The sequence below is a fragment of the Stegodyphus dumicola genome, chromosome 1 (assembly GCF_044657685.1).
Source record: "Stegodyphus dumicola isolate Sdum_Otavi_A_Nest chromosome 1, ASM4465768v1".
Classification (NCBI taxonomy): Eukaryota; Metazoa; Arthropoda; class Arachnida; order Araneae; family Eresidae; genus Stegodyphus; species Stegodyphus dumicola.
Window position 1 is genome coordinate 132,109,048 of NC_140768.1, and position 12,973 is coordinate 132,122,020.

General features: G+C 33.9%; 1 protein-coding gene across 1 annotated transcript in view; it reads right to left on the reverse strand.

Moving 5' to 3' along the window:
* Positions 1-526: 526 nt before the first annotated feature.
* LOC118199948 (embryonic protein UVS.2-like) overlaps positions 527-12,973 on the reverse strand; it is a 52,914-nt gene continuing 40,467 nt past the window's right edge. The window contains exons 2-3 of the mRNA XM_085820744.1: positions 8,265-8,612; positions 527-2,861 (exon numbers count right to left, since the gene is read on the reverse strand). Coding sequence (XP_085676870.1) covers positions 2,656-2,861; positions 8,265-8,612 — 554 coding nt within the window. The 3' untranslated portion in view covers positions 527-2,655. The remainder of the gene's footprint in view (positions 2,862-8,264; positions 8,613-12,973) is intronic.

The window sequence follows — 12,973 nt, forward strand, 5'->3', positions numbered from 1 at the left end:
ATTATAATTTCACCGGCTCGTCGGCAACGAGATACGGCAAAGCGAATAATTGCAACAACCTAACCACATAGGGCGCACGCGATGCAGGAAACACTTTCTATCTCAAATCCAAAAAAACCTCAGCTTACTATAAATTTGCATTCTGGTGAGGAATACGGTAATGAGAAGTTGTAGTAAAGGCTATACTCCATTTTGTTCTAGATTATACATTCACAAATCATTTAAAATGATGAACTGATTGATCATGAATAACTGATTGATTAACATAAGATTCCCTACTTATCTTTCCCCTATTATGTAACTTCTTTCATAATAATGCGTATAATGCGTACTGAAAACTAATTTGAAACAGAAATTATTAACATAATCGCGCACAGACTTAAAATTTTAGAAGTAGTTGTCGTTTCTTTTAAAATCAGTAAAATCATTGTATACCCCCCGTAACAAAATAATGCTGTTAAAATAACGAGAAAATTATAATTTTTTGTGAGCATGTAATAAGCATTTTTTAAAGAAAATTTTAAAACACGGTGTTTAACAAATTTAATTAAATATAGTTATTCTTCTCAATAGTACACATAAATTTTAAAGCTTGAAAACAATAACAAATGACCTACAATCGTGATTAAAATTCAAATATTTAATAGACACTTATAGACAAATACTCTATATTTTGAGGAAACTGGCATAGCTCCAGAAATAATAAACGTCAACATTTGAGATGGAGTTCAAATGAAGTTTTAATCACATAAACTTTGCCAAACTTAACATAAGTACATTTACCGTAGAAACATTTTATCTGTTTTCACAACTGAATAAAATAACTTGTAAATTTCATAGTTCACTTATTATTTATTTATTACAGTTATTCGTTTTTGATTATCTTTTACGAATTTTTTCTATTCTTTTTTCAAAATGAATGTTCACGAAGTGCTATGAAAGAAAGAAGCCTGTGAAATGGGTTTGGCACAATGATTAAATTTTTGTTATAATACACGTATCTTTCATGCTTCTTATTGTTTCCGAATAGTTTTAATATATGTTATGATATTAAAAGTTCTCTAGAATTTCTTTTATCGAGTGATGTCACTGAATAGTAATGATTTCAATTCTTAGATCATATTTCAGAAATCTTCATTATAGATTTTAGTTTATGAAACTGAAATTGTATTTCAACTGTATCTTATCATTTTCAAGAACATATGAAAACATCAAAATTCAGAGCAGACGATCTCACAGCCTTTTTCATATTTCAGTGAAGAGACAACTTTTGAGTTTAAAGAATTGAGTTTTAGAATTCTATCTGGAATTTAAGTGAATTGAATGTATGAATGTTACTTCTAAGAAGTATTTTTTAAAGATATCTTAATTGCTTTATTCAGTTGAATAAAATCACATTTTCTGGCAGTTACTTAGTCTTAGTATTATAAAATGCTTCTAAGAACATGCAAAACGAAATTTCATTGAATCATTCAAATGGTGACAAATTTCGCTTAGCTTCTAACCAATTAAAAAACAATTATTATAAAACTTTAGATAGCAGTCAGAATTACTAGTAACAATTAAGAATCTTTATCCTAAACTTTTAACGAAATGAAGTGAAATGCTCGAAAAAGATATAAACGCCATCCGGATGACGTTTTACTTTCTTTTCTTTCTATGCATACAACGACTGAAAATAAAAGTGAAACAGGCAATGCAATATTAAGAGAGAAATTTGTCTTCCGAAATTTTCTTTCATTGTCTCACATTCTTCTAAAGTTCTGGTAACTTCTGATGCATGGCAAAATAATCGAACTCCATTTTGTTCTAGATTATTCTACATGCACAAATAATTTAAAATACTGAATTATATTTCATAAAAAGAAGCATGATATCTAATTTTATCTGTCATTTGTCACTAATAATTTTAGAATGCTATATTAGTTATTTTCATTAAGATTTTAGAAATACAGAAAATGAAAGAAATAAGCTAATTTTAAAAAAATGCTTTTTGTTTTACGATACTGGCTTGAAAATTTTGTTCTTTCCCAACTTTCAATCTTATTTTCATTGGGACCTGTCAAGTTTCAAAAACAATGTTATCAAACCATGTGACACAACATACCAGTTAAAGATTTAAGTCTCATAACTTCAAAAAGAAAATATAGTTTGAATATTAAAAGCCAACTCTCAGATCATGTTTGACAATACACGCAATGCATATAGGTAGAGAGAAAGAAACGTATTAATTGATTGATATATTTTAGTTAAAATTCAAAAAGAACTATGGCGAAGTTTGCAATGACAAACTGTTAAACGTGTCAAACACTCACCAAATGAAACATTTAAATTCGAAACATATACCGCAAGAATATGACTGGATATTTCAAAATGGTATTTTTCATATAATACACTGGTTTGCATGTGTGGTGGGTTGTTTTCAACATACTTTTTTTGTTTCAATCAAGTTAAAATTGATACACAACTCCAGACAGCTACTATCCAGCTTCCATAGCATGGCAATATTGAGTTTTCTTGCCATCTTCCGCTTCCGTAAAGGACGAGGTTCGGTAGGAAAGGTCTGGCATTAGCGTGCTTGAAAAATGTAGCAATCTTCGTGGATTGCTGAGGAATCGGGAACCGTAGAAGATGCAGTGCGCAAAAAGCAAAAAATCAATCACTGATGAGTGTAGTGGCGCTGACGTTTGCGTCAAGGATAGTTTCGGTGACACTGGTTTTGGTATCAGTTGTGAATTCTGGAGCATCAGAAGTCATATCACACATTTCTTGATGGACGTTGAATTGAAATCCATCCCTCGTGGTTACATGATCGCTCTGGAATTCCATTGTCATAGTGGCATTCAGAAAACTGATATCCACTGCATAAAAGGAAAAAGAGAAGAGAGAATATAATACATGTTTGAAACTTACAAATCAGCGATAGAAAACGAATTAAAAATAAAAGAGAGAACGAAGAAATTTACCACTTTTTTACTCCGTTGTACGAAGTAAAGTAAGTATTGTAATCATGAAAAATTTGGGCATAACATTTCAACGGAAATTTTCAGTTTGTCCATTCCCGAATCCATTTAGATAATTGTTTTGGGTGACATCTGTACGTACAGAGAGAATAAAGGATTTCAAAACGGATGTATTTAAAATGGATTCAGAAGAGATTTTTTGTAACCTTTGTATCTATGTATGTATGTATGTATGTTTGAATTTCACATAACACAAACTATCAGCCGTTGAACGTTAAAATTTTGTATATGGGACTGCTACAACATCTAGTTGTGCACCTCCCTTTTTTATTGCAATCGGCAGTACCTAACGTATGCATATGTACTCATTTCCCTTAACCCGCCTTTGTTTTCGCAATCATTGGTCGTAGTCATATACTTCCAGTTACAGAAGTGTTTTAAATGACGAAAATATGCATGTTTTGTTAGTGTCAAATTAAAAAAAAAAAAAACTAATTTTCGACAAATAACGAAATCTAACTGCATATATAATAACATTTTATATGTTTAGTTAGTCTAACAATAAATATCTAACAATATTTAATAGAAGTTTACTATTAATATTTTATGGTAGATTTAGATTTTTTAGAACGTTTATTTTAAATATATATATATATATATTGAATGATCTAAAATTCATTGAATGCGAAAACAAGTTTTTCTAATACTTGCGCAATAACTGCAAAGTAAGATAATAATAATTTATTTTTTAAAGAAATATTGATTATATTATCTCTTAATATAAATTTAGTAGAATGTATCAAAATGAGGAAACCCACAAGTAAGAAGTTAAATTTCGAAAATTGTTTTTTAAAAGAACTTGAATGTAAATCATGAAAAAAACCTTTTAAGGTGACTTGAACTTAAATCATGAATAACAAAATTTCAAACTTTGAAAAAGAAATTAAAAAATTAAAAAAACAAGTAATTATCGCTATTGATCAGAAATTAGTTGACTTTTCAAGGAAACAAACCATTTCCCGTTCTATGAACAATAATTAATAAATGCGAAGGTGTTTCGTCTTTTACTCAAGTAAGAATGATGATGCCAAACTGATATATATGTTACTGTGAAAGACCGAAATTGGAGAATGTTGACATTCTGCGGTGAATGTCAACGCATACCAAATACGTCGGTGAAAGACCGACTATTTGGTTATATTCTTGTACACTCGGACCATCACCAGTGTATATCGACAATCACAGGTATACTGCGGTGGAGGTCGAAAAGAGAAGTCGAGTTCAACAGAGAGGTGACTGTCTGTCGCCAAATCCTTTGCTCTGCTGTGATTGAAGTTATGCAGCATGTATTTGTTATACTCTGGAACACTGTTTGTCAGTCTTATGCTAGGTTGGATGGTACGCGCAACGTTTTCTTAATTTTTTTTTTAAAATCCGATACCCTAATTTATGTTGATTGGATACTGCAGTGAATCGTGAACTTCTCCTTGAAAAGTTAAATGCATTAATTGCGAGTAAAAGAGAAGACAACTGTTTTTATCTTTCAAACACATCTCTCCTCACCGGGATTGATTACTCCTTACAAAGCTATGTTTGGCATTAAACGAAGAAGAGGCATAGCATCGACTGTTTTGCCTGGCGAACAAATTGTAAGTATTGAAACCGAAGAAAAACTCTTAAGAAATTGCTAATACTTTTGAAGCCAAAGAACAACTTGAAAAAACTCTTAATACTTTTGAAGAAAATCTGAACAGTGGCCATACCGAAAACCATATTCCAAAGAAAAATATTGAAGTGGACCTGCAACGTACCCCATCTTCGTGTCAAGCCAGGACTTATCAACACGAGTTAATTTCTATAAAAAGATCGGCCGCGAAGGAGAATCTTTTACTTCAAGCAACGAAAATGTTACGAACCTCAAAACAAATTTTCTCCTGCTCAAATTGGTGATACCGTACGAATACAAGTCTCTGATGTCGACCGTGGTCGTACAGATGGCCGAAATGTGTTGGCAGTTGTTGTTGGAATAACACTCCGGCTTTTATAAACTAACGAATAAAAATGAGACATTTAAGCAGCTTTATATTCGTAATCAGTTCGTAATTTGTAAAGAAAAGTTACTTTCCGTAGATGAGATTCCTTCTCAAGTAATGTCGCTGAAAGAAGCAGCTGCAGCTAATTCGAGAAGTAGAAGCACGCGGTCACTGCAAAAGGAAGTGTTCCAAAACTAAATGCAGTTGTAAAAGCAAGGGACTCTTGTGCATTTAAAAATGTAATAAAAGTTGCAATAACTAAGATTTCAATCACATAATTAAGTTTTTTGTATTATTTTCTTTTCTCATTTAGAATGCTTTGTTTAAGTTTAAATGTTTATTTACATGTGCTGTTACTTAAGATTTTTACACATTTTGACATATATGGTATAAATGCAGAAGTAAAAAAAAAAAAAAAAATTTCTTTATTGATTGAATTTAAAACTAAGTGATTAACATTTATCCAAGCACGACTGCTGCCATTATTAAGAAGTCAAGTAATATCGAGGAGCCCTTCTTGCGTTAGAATCAAAAACTACATGTCACGCAGTGAAAACGCCTCTATAGAGTTACAAACAACTCTTCTCACCAGGGATTGGTAACTCCTCTGAGCAAGACAGGCGAAAATGTTACGTCACCCTTGAAGTTTTATAGCGCCTGAAATACGGGGAATAAAATGCAAATCTCCGACGTATTCAATTCATTGAATGCGAAAACAAGTTTTTCTAATACTTGCGCAATAACTGCAAAATAAGATAATAATAATTTATTTTTTAAAGAAATATTGATTTTATTATCTCCTAATATGAATTTAGTAGAATGTATCAAAATGAGGGAACCCATAAGTAAGAAGTTAAATTCCGAAAATTGTTTTTTAAAAGAACTTGAATGTAAATCATGAAAAAAAACCTTTTAAGGTGACTTGAACTTAAATCATGAATAACAAAATTTCACACTTTGAAAAAGAAATTAAAAAATTAAAAAAACAAGTAATTATCGCTATTGATCAGAAATTAGTTGACTTTTCAAGGAAACAAACCAACTCCCGTTCTATGAACAATAATTAATAAATGCGAAGGTGTTTCGTCTTTTACTCAAGTACTTAGTGCATGGTGAATGTCGACATTTGCTAGTGTAAGTCAGAAATAAGGATATTTGGCAAATATTTTGGACATGCACCAAGCGACTAAGAGAATGTTGACATTCTCCAAATCTCGGTCTTTTACAGTAACATATGTTTATATATATATATAAACATATGTTACTGTATATATATATATATATATATATATTTGCTTTTGTGCATTTTACACAAGCAAAGCATGTTAATTCTTCTACCTAGTTATATTCCTCGTATGAAAAATATATTAAGTACACTAAAGTGCCGAAAACACTGGTATTGATGAGCCTTGGTAGAATACATAGTAAAGCTGCCACTGCATGCCAGAATTGCTTCTACGAGTGGCTGCATAAACCGTTATTCATTTGCGGAAGTTTCTAAATTTATTTCCATCCCGAAAAGGGTAAGTTTTTGTAGTGATTTTTAATGCTGTCTTATAACTGTAACTAGAGAAATAATCAGGGCATTTCGGAAGTTAGAGATAAAGTTTAATATGATCATTTCACAAGTGTACCGTGACTGTAAGAATTCTTGCAAAATTTTGAACTTATGAATGGAGTTTGACTGTAAAATGGAGGAACTTGACTAGCATCAGCTGGCAGGAAAGATTTCTGGCAAAAGGAAAGCAATACTACCGTAAATGGCGTACGAATCCAATGATAAGTGTCAACAAATATCAGCTTGAAGACTGGAAAGCGTTCTGTTCATTAGATGAGCCTTAGGTGCCAACAACCAGCCTGAGTATTCTTGAAGAATGAATCCCGGATGCAGCTCACCGCAATTCGAATATTGGACTCTTGAGGTAGCACTTTCTAACTAGTTTCGTTTCCAACGGTGTTACAATGCCACTAGACTAGTCAAAAATATAATACACAGACTTGGTAGCTCCGGAATGGTATCAAGTTTGTTCAGCTAGCTTTTAATGGGATCGCTTTTTCATTTACAAACGACTTTATCTTTTCCAACAATTATGTCCATTCATGCCCTGTGTTATGCTTATTGATTTGGTCCCTTTTACCAGAACAATGCCCAACCACAAAGGTCAAGAAATGCCAGATTATGATTATAGGAATATTAATCTGAATTTGAAATTTTGTCATGTCAATTTAAATCATTGTATCTGAACCTAATTGAACGTATCCGGGATATCTTGCAAAGTGCTGTAAACATAGAAAGCTGATACAAATTATGGACTGTAATGGAAAAACAAAAAAAGTATGGTAAGTTAAACAAAAATGATCGTAGCGTCTATTTTTCTGTAGTTCATTGGACAATTTAGGAACAGAATATTCATAGATATGATACAAAATTTCAACCTTTAAAAGAATCTGCTGTAGGGGAAAAAATTGGAAATATTTAAATGATTATTTTCTTTGCTTTATACTTGTTTGAATGAAATGACTTCAAGCTGAATTATACCGTTAAACTCATGTGTGTTGACCATTGTTACATTCCACTATTAACGCTCATAAATATTTTCATAACAGACTTGTCAGACTTAACAAGCATTATGCCATTATCAGTATTCCCAACTGAAGCACAAGATAAAGTTATTTGATATGTCAGTGGGCTTACGATTGAAATCTAAACGTGTGTTAGGAGTTTTGTATAGATGTAAAAAAAATTAGTGAAATTTCACTATTTTCGAGATTTTGAAAACTGTTGGAAATGTTCATCTTTCCCATCGACTATCCAATACAAAATTTTATAAAACTGTATGTCAATAAAGGTAACTTTTTTAATTTCTTTTAATAAATACAAGTCATTATAATAAGCATAAAGAAAGTTGTATTAATTTCTCCTTCCATTTAATTTTTTAACATTAATGGAAGCTTTTAATAAGTTCACGAAATGTAAAAAATATACATGAAAAAAAAAAGCATACATTAAAAAAATTTTACTCCTGAGGATTAAACGCTTTTTGAGTTACTAGGTTTATATAGAAATTAAGGTAGCCGCGGGTAAGAAAAAATTTGAAAAGTTATATTGGATTTAAGATATGCAATAATTACTTCAGAAAACTATGTATGATTGCATAATTTTTGATTCGATAAAGATGGCGCTTTCTTTTAAATAATTATTCTCTGAACATTCCTTCATATCTTCCTACAGTTTTTTAAACATCAAATACTTAAAAAGCATTCTTACATATTTGCCCTTTTGACATGACACCGCAAAGTCGATCGTTGTTGACAAGTAAGAAGTCCGACTGGCAGTGTGGATCTTCCTCCACATCGAAGCTTTTTACTTTCATCAGCAGCCTGCAGACGGATGGGTGTGACTTATGAATGGTGTATGTGCAGGTACGTCCATTATCGTATGGCAGCGGATAGTTCGGAGAAGACATAACAAAATCCTCATCTTTGAATGTAGCGTCGCATGTAGGAAGCGGGCAGTCCTGCTGGACAACTGTAACCATGTAACCAAGGCCACGAGTTTCATTATCGGAGTGGAAAGACATGGTAACCTGGTTGTCGTCAGAAAAGGACACAGTTCCTGTAGGAGAAGTAAAAAAAAAGTATTTTTATTAGTGTTGTACCTCTCACATACAGCGAGGATAAGTCTGGCAACAGCTGCAGGAAGGAAAACTTGGCAGTGCCGGAATGGCAACAGCGGATGATATTCTATAGATATTTTGATTTTGAGTCGAGGTTTTTTGCGTCTTTTGCGATACTATTGCCTTATAACATTTGAGTTTTGGGTGAATGAAATGGAATCCGCTGTCCCGCTGCGGATATTAGTAAAATATATTTAGAAATTAGCTGCGTTGGAAAGGATGAAAACATGTGCTTGAATTTGCGGTATTTTCCCTCCTAAAGTTGCGTTGAGTTCAGAATATTATGCCAGGCTTATTCACTCTGGTGCAGATAAGTTTAAATTTTTGTTATTGTGTTTATAGTGTATAACTTGCAAATATATGAATAGAATTCTATTAAATAAACATTTAAAATTCTGGAATGGTGTTTAAAATTTTAGATGTAGGGTATTCACATTGCTATGTCGGAGCAAGTGGCTGTCAGGTGTAAAGTAAAATTGTTTTTGCTCCACGGCATAACAAAATGGCGAGCCAGCCAGGATTGCGATCCTGATTCGAATGTGTTAGGATTATTATATTAATATAGTTGAGAAAGTATTGTGTTTGCTATATTATATTATTGTAGAAGTAAATATTAATTTAAGTGTTATTTGGAAACTAATGCGTTTCATCGTCTGCAATGTTGAATTTCGTATTTGTATTCGAATTAGTTTCAATTTTCAATCGAAATGCTATGCGTTAAATCGTCTGCAGTGTAAACGTAGAAAAGGTTATGCGTTAAATCTTCTGCTGTGATATTCAAAATAATTTTGTTTTGCTGTATTATGAATGTTATGACATATTGTTATTCATTTTTATTATATTGAGTTATATTTTTGGAATTGCTGAGTAAAGACGTTTTTGAGGATTTGTCGGATTGATGATAACATTACAGATTTTGAGTTTTAAGTCTGTCTGCATTTAAAGATAAAATGGATGTTGATATGTTGAAGAAAAGGCGTACAACGGCACGCAGTGCCTTTACTAGGACGGCTAAGATTGTAAAAATTGAACTTTGTAAAGATGTTCAAGCGGATAGAGATGTATTGAAAGACAAAATTTTGAAGTTGCAGATGATAATTGCTGAGTTGAGATCTTGCGATTCAGAAATACTAGATTCAATGATTAAGGGAAAAGCCGCTGAAGATGATCTGAAACCAGAGTCGGGTGAAAGAGAATATAGATTATGCGGTTGACCGTAGTGTCAATACGAGTTCTAACACGTATTGTAGCATAAGTGCTTCTAATGAAAAACGGTATAAGTTACCGAAAATTCAAATTAAAAAATTTGATGGACAATTATTAAGTTACCTTACATTTTGGAGTCAATTTAAAAAGATCCATGAGGATAAGGAGCTTAATGACGTTGACAAATTCCATTATTTAGCTCAATCAATGTTACCCGGAACTCGGGCAAGTGAGTTTATAGTTATCCTTTAACGGCTGAAAATTACCCGAAAGCCATTTCTACGTTTGAGGAGCGTTTTGGAAACAAGGAAATTTTAACTGAGATATATGTGAGGGAATTGTTAAAATTAATTATCCAAAATGTACGCTCACAAGGGAAGGATCGGTTGCCGCTAGTGTCACTGTTTGACAAAATCGAATCCCATCTCAGATCTCTAGAGTCTTTAGACTTAGACCTGGATACTAATGTTTCCTGGTTATATCCCATGGTCGAGTCTTGTCTGTCTTCTGAGATGATTCAAGTATGGCAGAGAAGCGTTTTGTTCAGTAAAGAAGGATCACGTCTCACAAATCTCCTGAAATTATTGCGTAAAGAGGTCGAAGGAGAGCAGAGAGTTGAACTAGCCAGGTGTGGATTTGAAATTTCTTCTACTTCGCGCAATGAACATTCTAAAGATGTAAAAGTTAAGACCAAAAACCCAATCGCTAGAGCAGCAAGTCTAGTTGCTGTCAAAGAACAAAAATGTGTTTTTTGCGGAAAATCTCACTAAAGCAAAGAATGTTTTACAGCTCGATCGATGAGCTTAAAGGAAAGATTAGACAAATTAAGAGAATTAAAATGCTGCCTCCGCTGTCTTAAACCAGGGCATTTTGCGAAGACATGTCCACAGTTTATTCAATGCTGTTTGTGTAGGCGATCTCACCCTATAATTTTATGCCCGGAGGTATCAGAATACAATGCTGACTATAAGGAAACACGAAACGAGTCAGTAATTGTACAAAGTACAATGTCCTCTCCCTTATGTATGAATGAAGTCACTCTTATGACGTTAATGGTTGAAATAGTTGTAGGCACTGTAAAGAAGGTGGTCAGGTGCCTCTTGGATTGTGGATCCCAACGATCTTACGTTTTACAATCCACTGTTGAAGCTTTAAATCTGAAAAGCACTTCCTCTGAGACTTTAACTCACGCGTTATTTAGCGGAACAAGGACTGAGTCAAAAATTCACAAGAGATATTCTATAGGTCTAAGCCCGGTTGGGAAAAACAAAGTGTACCAATTTAATTTTCTGGATCAAAATACCATTTGTGGAGGCATACCACGCACCACGCATACCTAAAGGACCGTTATTGAAGGAATTAAAAAGACACATAATTTGGATTTCAGATGTCGGTGAGGGTCACCCGGAAATAGAAATCCTCATAGGGAGTGATATTTACGGACAAATACTTACTGGTGAAGTAATTCAGCTTGAGGGTTGTTTGACAGCCATAAGTATTAAACTGGGATGACGTTGTGCGGTGAATCGAAAAGAACGATTATCCAAAGTTTTGAGGATACCCCATCTATGTTAGTAACTAATCTTCTTATTCAAGACATGGAACCTTCCTTTATGTGGAAGTTAGAAACTATCGGCATTGCAGATGATGCGCAAAGCATTTCCTGGGTCGCAGAAGATCCAGCAGCGAAAGAGCAGTTTCTTAGGGGCCTTCGCAGAACGGGAGATGGTAGATATTGCGTGAGTTTACCTTGGGCTCTAAAATTCCCTCCTGATATTCCCTCTAACTGGCATATTGCAAAAAAGAGGCTCTTTGCTACTACGAGAAAATTGAGAAAATTAAATAAATTTGATGAGTATAGTACAGTATTTAACGAATGGCTAGCGGAATATGTCATAGAAATTGTCCCAAAATCAGTAAAGAATGATGGAGAGCATTATTTACCACACCATCCAGTAATAAAATTAGGTAGCCTCACTACCAAGAGTAGGCCTGTATTCGATGCGTCGAGCAAAGTCGTTGGTTCGCTTTCGCTAAATGATTGCTTGATAAAAGGTCCAAACCTTGTAGAAGAAATCTCAGCCATTCTAATGCGGTTTAGGGACAAGGCAATTGGTGTAACATCCGATATCAGACGGGCCTTTTTACAGCTTGAGGTAGAGCGTGACGATCAAAATTACTTAAAGTTTTTGTGGTGGGTAAATAATAGAATTGAAGTGTTTCGTCATAAGAGGCTTGTTTTTGGGTTAACTAGTAGCCCCTATTTATTGGCAGCTGTGATTTCATTTCATTTGTCCCACGATTCACCTGAATTCAAAGCTGTTGCGAATAAACTTGCCGAATCATTTTATGTTGACAATTGTGTCACGTCAGTCGATGATAACGAAGAGCTATAGGTTTTTATGAGCCAGTCGATTACTATTATGGCAGAAGCCAAAATGGATCTTCGAATGTGGACTTTTAATCAATATGGTGATCAAGAGCTAGCAGCTGAAGATAGTGATCCAGTCTCCGCAGTTCTAGGCTTGCAGTGGGACCGACGAGATGACAGCCTTACAATATCCGTCCAAAGAGAAATCGTTAAAAGAGACTTATCAAAAAGGAGACTATTGTCTCTAATCCATGCTGTTTTTGACCCGCTAGGTTTCTTTGTGCCCGTCATATTACCTGCGAAATTAATTCTTCAAGAGGCTTGGGCAACAAAATCGACCTGGGATAAGCCATTATCAGATGAACTTCAAACAAGATTTGAGAGATGGTACGAAAGGTTGCCTAGTCTTTCCCGCCTTAAATTACCTCGTCGCATGGGTCATGGAATTAAGGATTCATGGACTCTACACGTCTTTTACGATGCCAGTCAAGCCGCTTATGCAACTGTCATTTACTTATGAAGTAAGGAAGAAGACAAAGTTTTCGTGAAATTCGTCATAGCAAAATCACGCGTATCGCCCTTAAAGAAAATAACTATTCCGCGTTAGGAGTTGCTAGCCTGTGTTCTAGGTGCACGCTTGGCAAGGTATACTGTTGAAACCCTGTCCTTAGTCGATGTCCCGATATATTACTGGACAGACGCTACTGTGGCTCTTAGCTGGAT